The 23,705-nt window shown below is 38.5% G+C and overlaps 1 protein-coding gene across 1 annotated transcript in view; it reads left to right on the forward strand.

The window, feature by feature from the left end:
- Positions 1-23,705, forward strand: part of TASP1 (taspase 1) — a 236,680-nt gene that overhangs the window by 84,529 nt on the left and 128,446 nt on the right. Inside the window, exons 9-10 of the mRNA XM_007450197.1 lie at positions 16,520-16,639; positions 22,085-22,163. Of these exons, the coding sequence (XP_007450259.1) occupies positions 16,520-16,639; positions 22,085-22,163 (199 nt within the window). The remainder of the gene's footprint in view (positions 1-16,519; positions 16,640-22,084; positions 22,164-23,705) is intronic.

Below are 23,705 nucleotides of genomic sequence, written 5' to 3' on the forward strand. Positions count from 1 at the left end.
TCTAGAATCAAACTTCATCACTGTCTCCTGGATGACTGCAGTAGCATCGCAACCCGTCTGCTCTTGCCTTTCCAGTCAGTTCTATACCCAGCGTTTGTGGAATCACTTAAAAGTGCAATTTGATTTTGTCATGACCCTATTTAAACTCTTCAGTGACTTCCAGCTGCTCTTAAGAATAAAGTATAGGCCCCTTAACAGAGCCCACAGGACTCGATAAGAGCAGGTGCCTGTCTTTCTTTTCAGTCTTTTGCTCTTTTACTCTCAGTCTGGGTCACACTGTCAAGATTCTGCCTGAGTCAGGTCCTTTGTCCCTGTGATTCCAGATCCCAGGAATATTGCCTCTCCCCCTCCCACCTGTCATTTAAACTGTCGTGCTGCTCCAGCTGCCTCTCTGAGTGTGCTTATTTGATGTCTTTCTCTTTCCCAAACTGTCGTGCTGCTCCAGCTGCCTCTCTGAGTGTGCTTATTTGATGTCTTTCCCTTTCCCTAGAGGAGTGCAGGTAGGAGGACAGGGATTATATCTGTTTTGGTTGCCATGGTGTCTCAGCTTGGCATATAATAAATACTCAGTTGGTTTAATGAATACAGGCACTAGTTTTTGTTTTGTTTTGTTTTTGCTTGCTTCTTTTTGATATATTTACCACCCTCAAGTCTATACCTTTTTACCTTGGTGGCTGGATGGTTGCAGTATCTTTATAACTGGCTTCCCTGGTTCTAGCCTTTTTCCATTCCTCTTTAATTCTGTGTATTATCCCTAGATACATTTCCTTAAAAATACCTTCATTGGTCTTGTCCTTCTTCTGAGAGGAACTTTAATAGAATCTTTACTATATGTAGCTTAAAACCCAAAGTTTTTAGAACTGACTTCATGAACCCTCTTGAAACTTGAGCCCAGCCTACTCTTGCATTATTTCTCTTCTGAATAATCTTTTTTTCTCTTACCAACTACATTTCTGTATTTGATTTTTCATGGAGTTGCTGAAAGTTCTTATTTCTAAGTTTTTCTCATGTCTCTTTCTCTTTGTGGAATAAATGATAATTAATAATGGAATACCAGCCACTTCTCCACCTACTGAAATTCTAATCCAAGTCCTTTGGATTAAGGACCAGCTCAAATGCCACCCAGATCAAAACCCATTCCTTTCTTCTACTTAGTACGTATAATGGGCACTCAATAAATGCTTGTTGAATTGAATTATCTACTACCTTTGACATTTTGAGATTGGTGTGTGATTATTTTATCATATCTGTGCAGGCATATGGAAGCATGAGCATTTTGTTTTTTTATCCTTATCACAGTGCCTAGAAACAATACCTTTACTCAATTGATATTACTAACTTAAACATCTACAGCCAATGATACTAATGTTAATTTTGAGAGAGCAAAGTGTGTGTTATTTTCTTTAATTGTAAGTCTTATGGTCTTTCAAGATAAGTTTGAATCTTTTAATTGCTTCAAGCATACATTAGTTCAAAACTATGTCTCACTTTTAACAAGCTTGTATTTGGGGATGTAATGAAAGAAGAGTTTGGTTATCTGAAATATTACTATTGATAATACTATTGAGTAAGTGAGGGAAATGATTGTTGGGAAATAATTTCTTAGAAACAGCTCACAGTTGCAGCTGACCATTCCAGAGGTGAGTCAGGAAGTGTCCACAAGGGGGCGTTCCCATCTAGCCATCTAGAGAAACGTGACCAAGTCCCTCTCCTGTTATGCAGGTAAAAATGCCTGTTTTACAAATGTACTCCTAGACCATGTGTCTTTTTCTAGGAAAAAGAATAGACTTTCACCTTAACAAAAATTCCTACCCATTTTCTAGCGCCTGTTTATTTTGGTGGTGTGATTTTCCGAGGAGGGACGGAGGATAGAATGGAAACGGGGATTGCCTTGCAAGCTAAGACAAGTCTATGATGCTTGTGATTGTGCTTTTTTTTTTTTTTTCTGTGTTGAGAGCATTTTTATTTTACAAGCATTGCCATCTCTTCTGTGGTCATTGTATGTCGTTTGTTCAAGGGATAGGGAGTGCCCCATTTTCATTGCTCCATTGATTTGTGTCACCTGAGGTTATGAGGAACTAGCAAGTGACCTTGAGGAGTGCACAGGCTTTGAGTGGAGTTTCTACCAGAGGCCATGGCCTCATGGGATCTTCAGTTTTTGTTTTTGTTTTTTTCCAGTACCTATTTTACCTTGACTTCAACATTATCACCAGCAAACATTTATTGAGTACTATTTATATACAGATTTTTAAGTAGGCTTTAGGAGTAAATAGAGAGGCCCTGCCCGTTTGGTCCAGAGGAATTAAACAATAAAGGGAAATCATACCATTTGGTATGTGCTAGAAGAATGAAACCATCCGTGAGAGCTGCAGGGATTATCAGGATGGATAAATTACCATAAGCACCTGGTAGGCTTTATGGAAGAGGTAGAATTTAAGCTGGGGCTTGGATAAAGAGTAGGGCTTATTACATAACTGTAGAGAGAAAGAGAAAGTCTAGTTTAGAAGAAGCCTGTGAGAAGCACCACAGAGTTTCTGCAGGACAGTGGTTTCGAACCCAAATGCTTATGGGGGCCAGGCAGGTAGCCTACATATGTGAGACCATCTAGAGGGGTGGCGGGGGTGGCAATACATGTTCCATTTTTAGGTATTCAAAAACCAAAATAGTGCACTTTGCTGGTCAAACCAAGCTCTGGTTTCGACAGCCTGTAATCCCCAGTGGGGGCACGGCAGCCGATAGGATTCAACTGTCCACAGAATTTAGCAAAGTAAAATAGACCAAAGAGGAAGTTAAGTACACAGGCAGAGGTGTCCCTGAACGTCTGTTTGCAATAACTGTACTTAGAAGCAAATGAGGAGAATGTTTTGAAACACAGTATGTGTGAGTGGGGCCTGTCCTGGTGGTTATTTGCATTAAACACAGGCTTTTGAGTGTTGGGAATCTCTGAAAACATCATTGAGGTTAATTTGAATGGCGTTAGAATTTCTAAGATATAGTACTATCATGATTAGTTTAGATTGTATTTTACATCCTAGAATATACTTAGCTCCTTCCTACTCTTTGTAATTCTTTGAAATCAAAGAATTATATCTGATTTCTAATAAGATTTTTAATCTTTTGAGGAACAAAAAGAAAATAAGTATATGGGCATTTTTTGGCTCCTTTTTGCTTTTTAATATGCTGATCTTTAGTTGTTATATATTTGTGATTTTGAATAATAATTTCTATTTTTGTGAGTATACTCGTAATTATACGGTCAAATGAATATTGCTTTAGAAATCTCATATCAAATAAAGTAACTTATTACTGTGTTATTAAAGTCGTGTCAATTATTGTTCTTCAATCTGGGGAGGGTGGAACTTAAATCCAGGTTAATGACCCATCCCAATTGTCATGGTGTTTCACTGGCAAGAATAGACTCCAGATTGTCCAAGTTACCTTTGAGTCCTTTATCTGTTATTCCCCACTGCTTTAAGACTCAGTTCAAAGGCCATTGGAGCTCTGGAATTTAAAAGAAAAAGTGTAATTTTATCCCGAGAAGGTAAATGTAAGCTCTGAAATGAAAGACCAGAGGTCCAGACCACGGCCAGGTGTTCCTGGAAAGAGCCAAATTGGACAACTAAATTGCAAAAGGTTGCCTGCTCTTATTAAAGAGACTTTGTTGCTGTCTATTTAATTAGCAAGGTCTTAGCTCATTTATTTATGTGTTTTTTAATCTGCCCAGGTAATGACATTCATAGCCTATTAGTGTGTGTGCTGGTAGCGTGTTGCGCTATCTGTGTGGTTGAAGTCCTCTCATATATGCGCCTCTATGAAGTGAAACTGCCAGATAATCTCAATTCCCTCCTTCTCCCTTGAGCATGTTTCCCAGACGGCAGTGACTGAGTTTAAGATAGTGAAGGATGGCCAGTGGAAAAAGTGAAGTTAAGACTCAAATACTGTACGGGTATTAATTATTTAGAGCTTTTAGGAAAGCAGTCTGGAATTAAAGAAACTGAATTGGTTAGTCAAAAACGAGGAGTGTGATCTTGTGCCAGATGATTGATTTAAGGGGTTGGGAAGGCAGTAAAGAAGTGTTACCAAAAGAAAACATTGAACGGTGGAGTGTGTGACCAATATAAAGATATATCATTTCTTTATAGATAAAGTGAGAGGCTTAGTGTTTGATGGTAAGAGCCTTAGAAGTTTGTTTTGAACAGTAGACCAAAGGGCATGCACAACGTCCTGAAATAAAGATCACTTCCACATTGTGAGAAACGAGTCTGGACTTTAGTTTGGTTACTATGGGACCAGCGAAAGATTTCTCAGCAGTTGTTTAAGGATGTGCTTTTGAGACAGAACCCATTTAGGAGTGATGTGCAAAAGCATTACATTCAGGGAATATCTAAATATGAAATAATCAGAGAAACGTCAGGTTATAGGAAAACTACTTTGGATAGGCTGAGTCTGGATTGTGCATAAAAATTGAGCAAGATGCAGTTTCAGAGGACAAGAAGTTTGAGTTATTGATGAGGTTCAATTAAAAAGTATTTATCTTATGACACTTTGTTAGTTGCTGCTTCCAGGTGGAAGTGGGGGAAGACAAGCCACCAAAGAGCTTAGAACAAGCCAGTGTATAAAAGTCTTACACACAGGGGTTTAGGTTGTACTTTTAGGGCCAGGGCCCCCATGTGGATGGGAAATGATTCAGGAGACCTTTTCTGGAGTTACTGAGGCCCTGGGACTTGAAGAAGGGCAGTGTTTTGATGTGGGGCAAGGGTAGGGGAGGAGAGAGCAATATTTGCACTGGCTGAAGTGCAAGCGAGTCAGGATGCCATCTATAGTGTGGAGTTTAATAGTATCTGCTGTTACTCCGGAAGAGCCAAGGCTCATACTGGAAGAGAAGGCAGGAGGGCCAGGCCTTTGCTGAGCTTTAAAACAACAAATTGTTTTGTCACAGAATCAATTTTACCCTTCTTTTTCCTTTTTATTTATTTTATTGCTTTTTGGATCTTTTCACCTAGTGTTTATTCGTCTTTCATTGATTTTTCATCTTATCTCTGTTTTTTCTCCTTGTGTTTAACTTATTCTCTTTCTAACTTGTTTAGTTGGACACGTAGCTTATTAATTTTGTTTCCTTTTCTAATATTAATATTTTGGGTATTAATTTCCCTCTAAGTGCCACTTTTACTATATCTCTCACAAGTTTTGAAATGTAATATTTTTGTTATCATTCATTATTAAATATTTTTGTTTCTATTTAGATTTCTTATTTGATCCATAAGTTATTTAGAAGTACTTTTTTCTTTCTTAATTTTTAAATTTTATTTACCTTTATTGACTCCTAACTTAATTGTATTGTAGTTAGAGAGTGTATTCTGTTCGATAATGTTTCTTTTTCTTTTTTTTTTAAACATCTTTATTGGAGTATAATTGCTTTACAATGGTGTGTTAGTTTCTGCTTCATAACAAAGTGAATCAGTTATACATATACATATGTTCCCATATCTCTTCCCTCTTGCGTCTCCCTCCCTCCCACCCTCCGTATCCCACCCCACTAGGTGCTCACAAACCACCTGGCTGATCTCCTTGTGCTATGCGGCTGCTTCCCACTAGCTATCTATTTTACGTTTGGTATTCTATGTATGTCCGTGCCACTCTCTCACTTTGTCACAGCTTACCCTTCCCCCTCCCCATATCCTCAAGTCCATGTTCTAGTGGGTCTGTGTCTTTATTCCCGTCTTACCCCTAGGTTCTTCGTGATTTTTTTGTTTGTTTTTTTCCCTTAGATTCCATATATATGTGTTAGCATACAGTATTTGTTTTTCTCTTTCTGACTTACTTCACTCTATATGACAGACGCTAGGTCCATCCACCTCACTACACATAACTCAATTTCGTTTCTTTTTATGGCTGAGTAATATTCCATTGTATATATGTGCCACATCTTCTTTATCCATTCATCTGTCGATGGACACTTAGGTTGCTTCCATGTCCTGGCTGTTGTAAATAGAGCTGCAATGAACATTGTGGTACATGACTCTTTTTGAATTATGGTTTTCTCAGGGTATATGCCCAGTAGTGGGATTGCTGGGTCATATGGTAGTTCTATTTGTAGTTTTTTAAGGAACCTCCATACTGTTCTCCATAGTGGCTGTATCAATTTACATTCCCACCAATTGTGCAAGAGGGTTCCCTTTTCTCCACACCCTCTCCAGCATTTATTGTTTCTAGAATTTTTGATGATGGCCATTCTGACCGGTGTGAGAAGATATCTCATTGTAGTTTTGATTTGCATTTCTCTAATGATTAATGATGTTGAGCATTCTTTCATGTGTTTGTTGGCAATCTGTATATCTTCTTTGGAGAAATGTCTATTTAGGTCTCCTGTCCATTTTTGGATTGGGTTGTTTGTTTTTTTGTTATTGAGCTGCATGAGCTGGCTGTAAATTTGGGAGATTAATCCTTTGTCAGTTGCTTCATTTGCAAATATTTTCTCCTATTCTGAGGGTTGTCTTTTGGTCTTGTTTATGGTTTCCTTTGCTGTACAAAAGCTTTTAAGTTTCATTAGGTCCCATTTGTGTATTTTTGTTTTTATTTCCATTTCTCTAGAAGGTGGTTCAAAAAGGATCTTGCTGTGATTTATGTCATAGAGTGTTCTGCCTATGTTTTCCTTTAAGAGTTTGAGAGTGTCTGGGGTTACATTTAGTTCTTTAATCCATTTTGAGTTTAGTTTCATGTATGGTGTTAGGGAGTGTTCTAATTTCATACTTTTACATGTACCTGTCCAGTTTTCCCAGCACCACTTATTGAAGGGGCTGTCTTTTCTCCACTGTATATTCTTGCCTCCTTTATCCAAGATAAGGTGACCATATGTGCGTGGGTTTATCTCTGGGCTTTCTATCCTGTTCCATTGATCTATATTTCTGTTTTTGTGCCTTGATAATGTTTCTTGAAGTTTGTTGTGATTTAGTTTATGGATTAATGTATGGTCAATTTTTGTAAATATTTATTTGTGTTTGAAAAGAATGCTTCCAGGCCAATTGGTACAGAATTCTGTGAATGCCTATCTAATTAAGCTTTTTAATATGCTGTTCAGATCTTTTATTTCTTACTGATTATTATTATTATTATTATTATTTTGGTCATTTGACCTATTCATAGTTGGGAGAAATGTATTAAAATATCTCATGGTGAGGTATTATGGTTTGCTGATTTCTCTTTGTTGCTCAGTTTTTGCTTTACATACATTTGAGGCTATTTTTTATTTTAGGTACATACAAATTTAGAGTTACTATATCTCCCTGGTGTATCTAAACTTTCAGTATTTATCACATAGAGACCCTTTAGTTCTATTAACTTTTTGTCTTAAAACTTAATTTTCTTGATGTTAATATAGCTACGTTGTTTGGATTGGTACCTGCTTGGTATCTCTCTCTTTTCCCTGTCCTCTTACTTCCAGCTTTTCCATATCCTTATTTTTCAAGTGTATCTCTGATAAGTAACATATAGCCAGATTTTAAAACCCAATCTTGACCTTCTAATAATAACCATTATTATTTTTAATTTATTTATTTTTGGCTGTGTCGGGTCTTTGTTGCTGCACACGGGCTTTCTCTAGCCGTGGTGAGCGGGGGCTACTCTTTGTTGTGGTGCATGGGCTTCTCGTTTTGGTGGCTTCTCTTGTTGTGGCGCATGGGCTCTAGGCCCGTGGGCTTCAGTAGTTGTGGCACGTGAGCTCAGTAGTTGTGGCACGTGGGCTCTAGAATGGAGGCTCAGTAGTTGTGGCACACAGGCTTAGTTGCTCCACGGCATGTGGGATCTTCCTGGTCCAGGGCTCGAACCCGTGTCACCTGCACTGGCAGGTGGATTCTTAACAACTGCACCACAAGGGAAGTCCCTAACTATTATTTGTAAAGACAATATTAATTTTGATTTACATGAAGTTTTGCCATTTTATTTGCTTACCTGTTCCTCGTTTCATTCCTGAATGTCCTTTTCCTTCTTGGTTTATTGTCTTAGTCCTTTCAGACTGCTATAACAAAATACCATAGACCGGATGGCTTACAAACAATAGAAATTTATTTATCACAGTTCTGGAGGCTGGGAAGTCCCACGTCAAGGCGTAGGCAGATTTGGTGTCTGCTGAGGACCCACTTCCTAGATGGCTATCTTTTTTGCTATAACCTTACATGGCAGAAGGGACAATGGAGCTTCTTGGGCTTCTTCTAGAATGGCATAATCCCATTTGTGAGGGCTCTGCCTTCATGACATAATCATCTTCCAGTGCCCCACCTCCTAATACTGTCACCTTGGGGATTAGGATTTCAACATGTACATTTTGGAAGGACGCGTTCGTATGACAGCAGTTATTTTCCTTCTTCTTAAGTATATCGTTCATTTGTTTATTCATTCATTCATTCAACAGGTATTTATTGAGTGCTTAAGAGGTATCAAGTACTTTTCTGGGTGCTTAGTGTATGTTAGTGAATAAAACATACAAAGATTTAAAAATTTTATTTCTTTATCATCTTTATTTTTTTTGGCTGTGGTGGGTCTTAGTTGCAGCACACAGGGTCTTCGTTGAGGCATGTGGGATCTTTCCCTGAGGCGCGGGCTTCTCTCCAGTTGTGGCGCCCGGGCTTCTCTCTAGTTGTGGTATGCGGGTTTTCTCTCTCTAATTGTGATGCGTGGACTCCAGGGCGTGTGGGCTCCAGGGTGTGTGGGCTCTCTAGATTGCGGCATGCGGGCTCAGTAGTTGTGACACGTGGGTTTCAGTTGCTCTGCGGCATGTGGGATCTTAGTTCCCCAACCAGGGATCGAGCCCATGTCCCCTGCATTGGAAGGAGGATTCTTTACCACTGGGCCACCAGGGAAGTCCCTAAAACATACAAAGATTACTGCCTTTGTCAAGCTTCCAGTCTCGGGGGAGATTGGCAGTTTAAATAACATGAAAATATGTGGTATATTTTAGAAGATGATGACATGTTATGGGAAAAAGATAAAGTAGAGTCAAGAAAGGAAGGTTAGGAATGCCTCTGAGAAGGTGGTAGGGTGGATTAGGAGGAGGGCAGTTTGCAGTATTAAATAGAATGGTCCTTTAGGATTTCATTAAGTGCAGGTCTCTTGGTGGTAAACAAATTTTATTTTTTTATTTATAAATGTATTTATTTTATTTTTGTTCCTAAAAGGTAATTTTGTTAGGTACCCACTTCTAGGTTTATAGTTACTTTTCTCTGAGTACCTTGAAAATACACCACTGCCTTCTGGCTCCCATTGGACTTTGGGAATTCTGCCTTCATTCTGTTGTGGTGAGCTTTCCTTTCTATCTGGCTCCTTTTCTTTCTCTCTGGTTTCCAAGAGATCTGGATTCTTGTTTTTCATCAGTTCTGGGGAAATTTGAGCTATTTTCTCTTTAAATATTTTCACTTCTCTATTCTGTCAGTTCTTTCCAGTTGGGCATACGGTAGACTTTTTCTCATTCATATTTTTTACTATCTCTTTCATATTTTCCATCACCCCCACTTGCTTACAATTGCAGTCAAATGTGTATTAAATGTTATATAAATATAACTGTATTATACTATTAGGAAAAAGTTGAAAAATTTGTTCATGACCTGCCGTTTTGAATTCTTGGTTGTGTACTTTAAGATAGATACATCAGCTGTTGATTTCTTTTTTTAAGGTAAAACTTAACAAACAGCAACGCACACACAATCTTAAGTGTATAATTTGACGAATTTTGATATGTGTATACAACCATGTAACAAGATATGATATTGCTACTCCTCTAGAAAGTTTCCTCACACCCCTTCATAGTCCACGCCTCCTTCCCAAGACAACTATTTTTCTGATTCTTTTTCACCATAGAGTAGTTTTACCTGTTCTAAAACTTCAGATGAATGGGATCATATATTATGTACTCTCTTGTGTCCAGCTTCTTTTACTCAGCATACATCTAAAAGATTATCCATATGGTCGTACATATCACTAGTTCTTTTTTATTGCTGAGCAGTCCTCCACTGTTGCCTCTATCACAGTTTGTGTACCCATTCCCCTCTTGATAGACATTTAGGTTGTTTCCAGGTTTTGACTCTTGCAGTTTGACTAAGGTGCTATAAACATTTCTTGACAAGTCTTTTGTCATATATATTTTGCTTTCTCTTGGGTAAATATTTAGGGCTGTAGTTGCTGGGTCATAGCTAGGTGTGTATATTTAATTTAGAATTAAATTTTTTTTGATTTAGAATTTTAAAATTGTGATTAATACTTATTCCAGAAAAACAAGAAGCCAAATTAGATATATTCATCATTAATTTTTAAACTGATTTTAAGTCATTGAGATGTATTCTATAAGTGTTTTTATCAAATGGATGCAATTTAATGATCTAGTTAATATTATCTTAAGGAACTTGTCAGAATTATCATCATTCTTAAATTCCTTAATTTTTATTTCAACTCCAGTATATTGCTATCCTTAACCAGTGGTTCATTATGAGTTCAAATTAAATAATATTAATTAAATAACATATGAATAAGAATAAGAATTATTTAAAGCTGTGTAAAGCTATCATTGTGGTGGTTTTTACTGTTCAACTGTGTAATAATCTAAGTCATGAGTATGTTCATAATCTAAGTTCAATAATCTAAGTCATGAGTATGTTCATCTGGTCTCTACCATCACTTACACGTGCTCACTCAACATGCACACTGAGGCTCTCAAATGGTTCCATTTTGAAGAGAAAAAAATCCGTAATTCGTTATTTGTAAGATTATTAAAAAAAAAACAAACTGAGATTAGCCACCAGAACACTATATAGGAATTCTGCCAGTTGGAAAACATTGTCCTTTGAGAGTCTGGAATTTTGGGGTAATCCTCTGGAACTTGTTATTATATGAATTTATAATTAAAGCTGTAATCCAGATATATTAAAGCCCCTTAAAAGCATTGTTAACACACTTTATTTTTATTTTGAGCTGAAAATGTTTCTGTTTTCAGAGTTGAGTGATTTAGGGAATTAATAATAGAGATTTTTATATAATATAATTTTTTTCTCTGTTTTAGATATGTTTGGCACTAATTATATAGGGCTGCAAAAATTTTAATGCATATTTATTAAGCAAAGAAAATCAAGGATTATTTAAAAATAGACATTATGACTGTAGCTTACAGAAGCATCATTTGTAGTATTGGACATCAGAAGGGTGATTTTCTGAAGGGTCACTGGATATTCTTATATCCAAATTTTCCTTGGTTTCAGCCAAGCCAGATACATGAAAGTAGATAATTCTAGCTAAATTGTACTTCTTTTACACACACAGCTGATATACTCTGAGCCCACAGTGGCCCCACTGTAGGGGGCTGGTTTTAGGAGTTAGACCTGGAGCCAGATCTAAGTCTCTTGTAGCCAGAGGTATCGTTCCATCTTTAGGATGCTCGAAGGTGGTAAAGCTTTATGCTGAAGTTACTGTGCTGTCACAGAGGGCGTTAAGTCAGCTGTTTCTCTCAAGTGGAAGCTCAGGCCAATCATAATGTTGCTTTCAGCCTAACAAAGGTGTACTAGGAAGGTTTGGTATCTTTAAAAAAAAACAGCAACGTATTATTATTGTATTAGGATAATCCCACCATACATCAGTTTCAGGATGCACTTTTACACTTGAGATATTATTCTTATATTTTAGCTATTTGATATTTGAGTAATTCTGTACAGAAGGAAGACCAAGTTAATGAGATAAGTAACTGATAGATGGTGTCTCTTGGCAGGTTTCAGAGTTCAGAGTGCAGGTTAGAGGCTTAATTTTCATGTGGAAAGTACCTACATTTTGTTCTGATGGATTTATTAGTTTACGTTTGTTACTTAATTTAATTCTTACAATAACTGTGTAATAGCCATCTCCAACTTGGAGCAAGAAAAATGAAAACTTTTGACATTAAGCCCAACAGAGATTACTAGATCCTTGGTTACTTCAAGAAAGTTTTATTTCAGTCTTTTCCATAACACATGCAATCTCTATGCCAATAAACATGTGTTTATTCTGATGGGAGCTATAGTTTATGCCACTGCTTTTTAGTCACAATTTTATCTAAAAAATTAATGCAACTAGCATGTTTCAGTCAGGGACAATAGGTCCATGTGTATCTATGTGGTGCGTGTACTTCTAAGTATTTATGGAGTGTAAGAGTATAATAGCAGCTCTATATAATAACAGTCATTGTGTGTTTTTTAGCCTTTCTTAGATTTCATTCTTGTACAAACGAGCTCTGTGAAATTATTATAGCCAAAACCAGTGTTTTTCACTCAATTTATCTGCACTTCATAAAAATGCTTAAATGTTATTTCATCATCCTTCAAGTTGCTTTTCAGTATGTGAAACCTGTGAACTAATTCTTGAATATTTATGAAGTAATTCTGATTTTTGCAGGTGTTGGAAGCCATTAGGAATATTTAACTTAATTTGGAACAGGATTCTCTATTTTTCGCTTGATTTTTCATTTTTGAAAAACAAGTTACAGTAAATCCATCTATGTATAATTCTTTTGTGTCTTTCTATAGTAGTTTGGTTAGGGATAAGAGTTATAGTTCACAATATCCTGACTGAAATGCTAAGAGAATTGTTTTACAGATAATGTGTATCATTGTGTATATGTTATGTGTCCCCTCAGTAAAATTCTACTTTATAGAATGTTTGAGTAGGATCAGCAGTCACAGTGAATAAAAAAAGAACTAATAAAGAATACCCTTTCCTGACTTTGTTGTTGCTGTTTTTGAGGAAAGTTATTTTATAGTGCCTCTTTATTTGCATGAGAGTTGTCTATTTCTAAAAGAACCAGTAAGACTAATAAGATCATACTTTAAAATACTTTGTAGTATATCCATGGTGTTATGGTTGTGGTGATATGCTGCCAGTTGGTAGTTGAACAAGATAGAGCTTAAATCTTTTTTGCTGACATAATTTTGGTTTTAGGTGGTTTAAGTTTCTTCTTCAGCAGATTTGTGCCTATAAAATTATTTGCCTTAGAATGAGTAGAGCAGACATCTGGCTGATAATGACCTTGTGGGATGCTATCAGACCTTGTTTCTCAAAGTAGGGTCCATGGAGCAGTAGCATCAGCATCACTCGGAGGTTTTTAGGTGTACAGTCGTGACTGATTCTGGATTACTCCATCATAATCTGCATTTAAACAGATTCTCCAGTTGATTTGTATGCACATTAAAGTTTGAGAAGCCCTCCTATAGATGACATAAGACTTGGCATCTGAACAAGAAACAATCTCCCTCTGAGGTTGCAAGGATATAAAGATTTAGGAATTATTTCTTAGAAAAATGAAACAAATGTTCATCTTAAAAATACATTTGTCTTTAGGATTATCTCTCTTTTCTGGAATAAAGTGTGTCCAATGAATTTCTTTACTTTGATAATTCCATCTTATCTACCAAAGAAGACAGACTCCACTTAGTCTATACCAAATGAGTAAACCTGATTATTGTTAATCTTCCCTAAGATAGTGTCATTCTCTGGCCTTGTATGAAATTGAATCTTGAGAAAAGGAGATGGAAGACTGACGTTAGAATGGCAGGGCATATATCGTCACTTACTGGGCTTGGTTTTGTTACACCAGGGATACAGATGTGCTTTATTTACTCCAAATTTATTTATTTATTTACTTTATTTTAATTTTTTTGCTGTACGTGGGCCTCTCACTGCTGTGGCCTCTCCTGTTGTGGAGCACAGGCTCCGGACGCGCAGGCTCAGCGGCCATAGCTCATGGGCCTAGCTGCTCCGTGGCATGTGGGATCTTCCCGGACCGGGACACAAACCCGTGTCCCTTAGCATCGGCAGGTGGAGTCTCAACCACTGCGCCACCAGGGAAGCCCACTCCAAATTTATTTTATTTTTATTTTTTAAATTTTTATTGGAGTATAGTTGCTTTACAATGCTGTGTTAGTTTCTGCTGTACAGTAAAGTGAATCAGTTATATGTATACATATATACACACTTTTTAAGATTTCTTTCTTATTTAGGTCACCACAGAGCACTGAGAACAGTAGGTTCCCATTAGTTATCTATTTTATGCATAGTGGTGTATACGTGTCAATTCCAATCTCCCAATTTGTCCCACCCCTTCTTTCCCCCTTGGTAACCGTAAGTTTGTTGTCTGCGTCTGTGACTATTTCTGCTTTGCTGATAAGTTCATCTGTACCATTTTTTTAGATTCCACATATAAGCGATAATATATGATATTTGTTTTACTCTTTCTGACTTACTTCCCTCTGTATGACAGTCTCTAGGTCTATCCATGTCTCTGCAAATGACACTATTTCGTTCCTCTTTATGGCTGAGTAATATTCTATTGTATATATGTACCACATCTTCTTTATCCATTCCTCTGTCGATGGACATTTAGAAGATGTACCACATCTTCTTTGTCCATTCCTCTGTCGATGGACTGACTGTAGTAAATAGTGCTGCAGTGAATATAGGGGTGCATGCATCCTTTCAAATTCTGGTTTTCTCCAGCTATATGCCTAGGAGTGGGATTGCTGGGTCATATGGTAGCTCTATTTTTAGGTTTATAAGGAATCTCCATACTGTTCTCCATAGTGACTGTACCAATTTACATTCCCACCAACAGTGCAAGAGGGTTCCCTTTTCTCCACACCCTCTCCAGCATGTATTGTTTGAAGATTTTTTGATGATGGCCATTCTGACTGATGTGACGTGATACCTCATTGTAGTTTTGATTCGCATTTCTCTAGTAATTAGTGATGTTGAGCATCTTCTCATGTGCTTTTTGGCCATCTGTATGTGTTCTTTGGAGAAATGCCTATTTAGATCTTTTGATTGGGTTATTTGTTTTTTTGATATTGAGCTGCATGAGCTGTTTGTATATTTTGGAGATTATCCCTTGTTGGTTGCTTCGTTTGCAAATATTTTCTCCCATTCTGAGGGTTGTCTTAAAGAATAAGGATGTCCTGAATGTCTGCTGTGTGCAGAATGAAACAGTGGATCTGACCTTTCCTCAGAGGTTTACAGTCAGGTTAGGAAATTGTCCTTAAAAGTCAGACAACCTACCACCAGAAGAACTGTGATATTCTGGGATATGGCCACGTTGATCCACTGGCTGGTCTTCCCCAGCTGCTGTTAAAAGGGAGAGTAGGGACACAGCACTCATTTCAGTCAGTTAACACCTGTTGTATCAAAGTAAGTACTGTCATAGTGGAACAGTATATTTAAGGGGAGTTAGAATTTAGAGAAAGAACCAAAGAAATGCAAACATCTAGATATACCTTCTCCTAATAGACTTAATATATTATTCATTGTGGCATACTCTGCCTCTGCATTTTCTAGTTTCCTTTAAGGAAAAATCTTTTGTTTGCATTCTGCTTCCAATATTTCAAAACTCCCTTCAATGTTTTTCAACTTCTGAGGCAGCCTTGGGATCCCATTGACTTTCCTGGGGCTAGCCTTAATGTGGTATTTCAAACACCACTCAGGCAGGTACCTCCTCAGCACAAATGATATCTTGCTCAGTAAGTAGTATGAGCATAAACCACACAGGAGGGAGAGCTGGTCTCATTGAACATGGGCTTCTGCCTGACTCTTTCATACAGACTTGAGTGCCAGGGTGAGGGTAGGGGTCTCAGGTTCTGGGGCACCAGTGCCCTAGTGTAAGAATACCACCATGACCACTATGAACCTAAAGACCTGTAGTAGCCCTCCTTTTTAATACATAAAAAAGATAATTTTTCATGAAACTTTGTTCCCACTTCCTTTACTTCTGATTTTTATCCAGCAGTGTAAAGTTTGTCTGCCTTGCACAGGTGAACCAGAAATCTTTGAGGTAGGAGACAGCTGCTGTGGTCACTACATGTGAAATGCCTTAAGCATGTGGCACCTGGAACAAGACACAGAAACACAAAGATGCCTCCCAAGAATGTGCAGTTTTCTGCCATATGATTGGCAACCATGTTATTAATATAGCAGAGAAGGGAGCTTGCCATTTTCTCACAAGGAAGGAATTATAAAAGAAAATTGTAGCATGGTCTACACCAAGACTAGAAATGTCACTCTCTTCATTTATTGTGCTGAATATATTACTTTTAGAAATTTGTATATAATATTTTAAAAATACTAATAAGGACATTTATTAGTTCACTTAGATCTTTTCCTCTATAAATTCTCAATTAATTCTTGAGATTAAGGAACTTAATTCTTGAGATTTAGGAGACACGGCGATATACTGTAATTTATATTAAATCGTTTTTTTCTTCCTCCCTTAGAAAGGCACATTAGGCTTATTATTAGAGAAAAGCAGCCAGACACCCTTGGTTCAGGATCTTACAGTGGAAAATAAGTTTTGACTTGAACCGGATTAAGTGGCAACTTGATAATAAATAATTTCAGGAGATTGCTGAATGTTCCGGTTAAGGATTAGCTCAGATTTTGTTATGTCATGATTGTCCTGACAAGTGCTCTGTGGTCACATCATTGTCACACATTGTGCTTAGCGAATGCTCTGGCCACTTTTGCTCTGCAGGAGAATGACTCGGGCACTTTGGACACGGTGGGCGCTGTGGTCGTGGACCATGAAGGGAACGTGGCTGCCGCCGTCTCCAGTGGAGGCTTGGCCTTGAAACATCCAGGGAGAGTGGGGCAGGTAAGTGATTCTGGGGTTTTTAAACTAGCTTTCCAAGTCGAAACATGGAATTTTCTAGCCCACACGTTTTTGAACCAGTAGAGATATTTTTTTTTTCTTTAGAAAAAACAAATGATTATTGTTCTTAGCACTTATGTAGTATAAATCATCAAATACCTGTTCAGGATTCTTTCTAAAATTAAAACCTATCTCACAGTGATAGGGTTCTTCCTGATCTTTATAATTGGTAATCCTATGTTTGGCTACTTTCAGCAGGCTAGCTACTGGCCTGGGCATTTATCAGACATTTAATAAATGTGCATCCATTTCCATTTTCTTTCTTTGTAAATGTCATTCTCTTTAGGATCCAGCACCTGACTGTATGGCTGCTTGCTTTCCAGGTGGAAAAACAGTTTTAGAGTTACATTTTGTATTTCCTCCATTCAAGCAACAGTAACATTTTGACCCTCTAATCCCTCCTCTGATTAGGCATTTCAGCTATTTTATAGACTGACTAGTAGTCCAAGTCACCAACACATGATACCACTTGAGAAATCGAGATAGAAGGGTCTAATTTATGTGCCGCTGGCTTATTCCCTGTTCACTTGCACATCTTCTTCACCCCTGACTCCCCATCTCCATCCAGCCTTTAGTACCCAACTGAGAATGAAATTTAACAATCCATTTGATCTAATAACCTTTCTGAGAATAAACCAATTTGGCACATTACTTACAGCCTTAATAAATATTTGTTGAGTGAACAAATGAATTGGACACCCTCACAGAATCTGTTAAAGTTGTTGCACAGGGTGTGCTTAAGCTCAGTGCTTGGATCTCGTGTTGCATCTGTAGCACCTCTTGGCAGGCTCTGTGTGCTTTGTCTCCCATGTTTGAAGAAGAGTCAGTGTCACAGTTGCTTTGGACACGGTGGTTAGCTAGTGCTTGGAACAGAGTGATCTGCTTCGTGGAGGACATCTTTGCAAAGCCCCAAGTGATGTTCCCTGATCTGCCCTTTATTGTGGACAAGCCACTCACAGTCCTATGGTGGGAAGGGGAAGGGGAAGGGAAGAATAATTAATTTTGTGCTACTCTTTGCCTACCATACAAGGGGATTTATGAGGAATGATTACTCAACATGTGGAAATGCTTTGAACTCAATATAAAAGGCCTTTGTCTGGTCATGGTATTTTTCCACATTATAAAGCCCTGTGTATTTGTCAAGTTTGGAATAAGAAAACCAAGCTTGGCATATCAGATCTGGATGCCTCGGTGGAGAAAGAGAGAGAAAAGCCAGCAGAGGCGCCTTCATTGCATTGCAATTCCCATGACTTTCTTACTGGTTTTTGTTTGTTTTCGTTAGCAAAATAGCAACAACAGAACCAAGGATCGTGCTGGACTACGTTAGCAGGATATTACACCGAACCCTGCACGTGGGGTTGCCCTGGAAAAAGAAATACTGTAAAACTTAACACATACACATTTGAAAGTTGCTAAGAGAGTAGGTCTTAAAAGTTCTCACTACAAGAAAAATAATTCTGTAACTGTGTATGATGACAGATGTTAATTAGGCTAATTGTGGTGATCATTTTGCAATATATACAAATATTTAATGATGATGATGATTACTATTATATATATTTTTATGTGGTCCACGGGCCTCTCACTGTTGTGGCCTCTCCCCCTGCGGAGCACAGCCTCCGGATGCGCAGGCTCAGCGGCCACAGCTCACAGGCCCAGCCGCTCCACGGCATATGGGATCTTCCTGGACCAGGGCACGAACCCGTGTCCCCTGCATTGGCAGGCAGACTCTCAACCACGGCGCCACCAGGGAAGCCCTGAATGATTATTTTGTACACCTGAAGCTAATATAATGTGTGTCAATTGTACCTCAATTAAAAAAAAAAACCTTGCATATTGATTTGCCCCACTTGTCTAGTTTATGAATGCATAGTTTGTGAGAGCTGATAAATCAGGAAGGGGTGTGGAGGAGTAAAGAAAGGTGCTTACAGGAAAACACAGTTGCTTAATCATGTTATATTGCTCAGAGGAGAAGGAATAAGCCTAGAAATATGCAAGTGTCAGATGGGAGGTAAAGAGCTGTTCTTCTTGAGGATCAGGACAGAATGAAACAAAATACTCAAGCAAACTATTTTAAAAAGCAAAGATTAATTATTTTTAAAAAATGTGCTGAAACTAGCTATTCTTATATACATTTTAAATGCACAAGTAACTCTTTAAAAATTTTAGCATATTACCCGTATTACCCAGCTGCTGAAGTGGCAATTTGAATTTGAACTTGTTTGCTTCCTCAGCTTATCGTAACGGTTAGAACTTTCAAACGGGACATGAGAGAGAAATTATTGTCATTATGTTCTACTCTCCCCTAACCCTCACCCTACCCACACACAAACAGGCAGTTGAGTTAAGGGGCTAAGAGTGTGGATTTGGGATTTAGGTAAAACTTTATTCTGGACCACCCCCCCCCCCCCCCCCCGCCACTGTCTCCAGACTGAGGAGCCAGCTGCATCCTGCTGTCGTTAAGTTCTACTTTCCACAACTATAAAATGGGGATAAATAGCTACCTTACAAAGTTCTAGAAGGTTAAATGACATAATGCATTTCAATTGCTTATCATAGTGCCTCCTAATAACAGCTGCAGCTGCTGTTTATTAATCACTGGCTCTGTGCAGCAAGTGTGCCTACAAGACTGTGAGGTGGGTGTTTTTATTACCCTCATTTTATAAAAGAGGAAACAAAGACCCAGAGAAGATTAAATTATAATAATATCATCATTTCTATGACCTACTTTTACTGCATGATAATAGCTTTGATAAAATTTTACTACTAAAAAGAAGGAAGCCTTTTGCTGTTGCTCTTGTTTTTAAAGATCTGCTTAAGGTTGTTATGTTTTATCCAGAGGAGTGGATAAGAGACGGACCGTCTCTGATTCTTTCTTTTATCTTAGCCATCACTGTCTCAGCCCAACCAATTTCAGAAGCTTAAGAAGGAAGACAACTTTCGGTCATGAAATTGAGGAGAGGTAGCATAAAGGAAATTTGCATAGAGAGGAGAAACAAGAGTAAGAATAAACTTCCTTTTCATGGCCTCCACTGGGCTTCTCAGGGGTGTCCTCTTGGCCACATTTACTATTTTTTAGGTGCAGACTCCTGGTCAAGATAATTGTGGGAAATGGAAAGGGCAATGGGCTAAGATCCAGGGTTTCCAGTGAAGGAAGAATGGACCCTTCCACCAAGGTCACATGTTCTCTGAGGCTTCAGCTGACCCAACACCCAGCCTAGGTAGTACCAGTGGAATGGCTTATCCCACAAGTCTGCCATCTTATTCTGAAATCCATATGTTGAATTAATTCCATAGAGCTTTTAGTTGCCACTCTCACCCAGCTGTCTTGTGTGTTTTAGAAGCGTGGTGTTTTCAATATGTCTGCCATATCAGGGGTGTTGTGTTCAGTTCTTGGTTCTACTTTTAAGAGGGGTATTGTCATTGACAGTGGGGGATGGCAACTGTGGATCTCACGAACATGGTCAGACTTCACCTCCAATTATCCTGGACTCTGGATCATTTCTCAAGGAGGGTCATTAGGGAAGTGGGATGGGTGTGTGCATCTCAATGTCTTGGGGAGCAGTTCACAAATTCTTTGAGAGAGAAAAGAGAATCAGGGCATTAGAATAGATGTTTTCAAAAGTTTGGAGAACTTCAGGGGAAGGTTAAAGTATTTCCAGAGAGTAGACCTAGGATTGGTGGGTGGAAGTTAAGGAAGAACTTTCCACCAATGGAAAGTGTCCAGAAGGGGTATATGTTCCCACATGAGGTGGTGAGGTTCTCAGTATCAGAAGTGCCTGGGATATTTCACGAAAATCCTTGTTCTGGGTAGAATATTAGAGCAAATTAGTTCTGAGGTCCTTGTAAAAAAGAATAAAATATCATAGAAAGCTGAAGTCTGTCTGGTCACCATTCTCAGTCTAAGCTTCTTCTTCCAGTCCTCACAAGTGAGTTTCTAGAATATAACAGTACCATTTTATGGGAGTATCTTTTGCCTTTATCAATCACAGAGATTACTGAATGTCTTGTAGTTTGCTGTTTTGTTTTTTTTTAACTCAATAGGTTTCAGAGTTTCTTCTGTAATGGTTCTTAAAAATCTTTTTAAAGAAACTTAATCCTTTTTTCTCATGTTTGAAACAAATTCCACATACTGCTATGCCAATGTTTATTTAGCCATTTCTGTACTGATTGAATGTATGTTGTTTTCAGTATTTTATTCTTATCAAACAGGTGATAATGAACATTCTTGACCATGCCTCCTTGTATTTCTCTGTAATAGCTATCTAAGGGTTTTTCTAATTCTGCTTCTAAGGAATGGAACAGTTATCAATTGTGATTCCCCTTCCAAAGGCAGAGAAAATGATTGTGAATATTGAAGAGGTGAATCCAGACGTTCTGGGTGGCACTGTTGGAAACAAAATAGGAATGATTGTCACACACTTTTATAAAACCACAGCAGCTTATTGTGTTCCTGGTGGTTTCAGACATATAAATTTATTCCACCACCTCACAAAGCAATTAGCTTGAACAGGCCTTTTTGTCTCCTTTCTTTCTATCTGGCAGAATCTAGCACAGTGGTGAGCAGATACTGGGCCCTTCGGTGTATACCTGTTTGCAGTTCCTGTTGTGCCATCCCGAAGAAGGCAGGGAAAAGGCAACAAAACCTAAAGCAGCGTTTGCTAGAGCGTGGCAGGAGGACCACCCGCGTTCCGGGCTCCTAGGCCTGGGTTAATAATGCTGATCCCTGGGCTAACCTCCAGACCATCATGGTATCTGGGAACCAAGCTTCCTATCATCATGGTCCCTAAGAAATCTGACTCACACCTAGTTTGACAAGTGTTATTTTTTTTTATTTTTTATTTTTTTGTGATATGTGGGCCTCTCACTGTCGTGGCCTCTGCCGTTGCCGGACGCGCAAGCTCAGCGCCCATGGCTCACGGGCCCAGCCGCTCCGCGGCATGTGGGATCCTCCCGGACCGGGGCACGAACCCGTGTCCCCTGCATCGGCAGGCGGACTCTCAACCACTGCGCCACCAGGGAGGCCCGACAAGTGTTATTTTAAGGCAACCACAGTGATTTCAAGGGGCCAGAAGAGCAACACCTGGCAAACTACAATAGAGGGAAGATTTTTCAGGGAAGGAAAAAATTGCTGTTTATGAGACTAAGAAACTTTCTTTTGCTATTTTCTGAAAATTTTTAGATTAGTACATAGCTGAAAATATAGTTTTGTTAATGTTAGAACCATTCCTTGGGTAGGTCTTATACAACCTCTGGTTATCGCTCATTTGCTATACATCATTATTAGATGAGGCTTTATTAGATGGGTATGATTTCTGTCTTCTGTTGAAAGCTAGTAATTACATATAATAATCTTAAAATATTGTATTTATCTATTTTTCCCTCCAGGCTGCTCTTTATGGATGTGGCTGCTGGGCTGAAAATACTGGAGCTCATAATCCCTACTCCACAGCTGTGAGTACCTCAGGTATTTGCTGCTTTCATGACCATTTTTCATAACTTCAACCTTGTAGGTCATTTAATGATTGAAAACCATATTTTTATGTAAACACAAAGCATGTGCTAAGACATCACATGGATAAGAACATTGACGCCTGAAAAATCTTTGATATTTGGGAGCTTTTGAGAATTGTTTCGTAACGTAAGCATCACAGTATAGAGTATAAAGGCTTTGCTAATATTTTCAATACAACTTTGGAGTTAACTAAAATTCAATTGTATTTTTAATGGATTTTTTTTCCTCTCTAATGACTCATGATAGTACCAAATTCAGGTCAAAATGATATAAAAGTAGCAAGGCATTTCAAAAACTAAGAGGTCATTTCTTGAGTAAAATGTTGACATAAAACTTACAAGGTGTATTTCAAACTGTGTAGTTTATGGCATCTACAATTTTGATAAAATGTAGGTCCTCTTTTTGTATTTGTATTAGAAGAGTCATTTTCATTTAGAAGTGTGTGTGTGTGTGTGTGTGTGTGCGTGCACGCGTGAGAGAGAGAGAGTGTATGTTTGGGGGGAGTGGATTTTTTAAAAAATTTTTATTGGAGTATAGTTGATTTATAATGTTGTGTTACTTTCAGGTGTACAGCAAAGTGAATCAGTTATATGTATACATATACCCACTCTTTTTTAGATCCTTTTCACATATAGGCTATTACAGAGTAGTGAGTGGAGTTCCCTGTGCTATACAGTAGGTCCTCATTAGTTATCTATTTTATATATATTAGTGGGGAGTGGATTTTAATGAGCAGAATGGTTGTTGTCTAGACCCAAGTTTTCATATGCTTTTGCCAGATGTACTTGAAGCTCTTCATGTAGTTGATATGCATGGCTGACATAATAATATTGGTTCTTCCCCTTTGCTGTGCTGTCTCTCAAGTTACAGTCCTAGGCCTTTCTCCCCGACGTCCTCAGGCTTTATCAGGAGGCCGGTAGACATGGCTGCCTTTCCTTCCTTTCTCTCTTCAGTTTCTTGCCACATTGTTTTCTGCCCCACCACACTGACCACCCACCCAATCCAAGAGCCCTCCTCTCCCGCTCACTCTTGCCTCTCTGTGGTCTCTGGCACAGGTCACTCTTTTCTTTCCATCTCCGGAATAGATCCTGAACCTCTCTTGGTTTGTCCTGCTTCCCTGACCTGCTCCATCTTGTCCTTCGTCACACGGACTCTTCCCATTGCTAACAACCCCAGTGTGGGCCTCTGCCAGCTTTTCTTCATCTCACTGTGTGCTTCCTCTCGGTGATCTGGTATTATTGCTGTTGTTCTCATGATTTCAGTGGTTATCTTTTAACGTATTGGCTTCCACGTCTATCTCTACTCTGGACTTTTCACTTGAAGTCCACCTGAGTTCTTTCTGCCTTCCTGTTGGATACGTCCCTGTGGGTGTCACGTGTGCACATGAGATTCAGCAGCCCAACCTTGTTCCTTATTCCCACGCCTTGGCCATCTTTCTCCTGTATTCTTTTTCTCTTTTATTGCCATCACTATCCTATTTCGTCAGACTTGAAA

Source organism: Lipotes vexillifer, unplaced genomic scaffold, assembly GCF_000442215.2.
Source record: "Lipotes vexillifer unplaced genomic scaffold, Lipotes_vexillifer_v1.1 scaffold137, whole genome shotgun sequence".
In the NCBI taxonomy this organism is placed as follows: domain Eukaryota; kingdom Metazoa; phylum Chordata; class Mammalia; order Artiodactyla; family Lipotidae; genus Lipotes; species Lipotes vexillifer.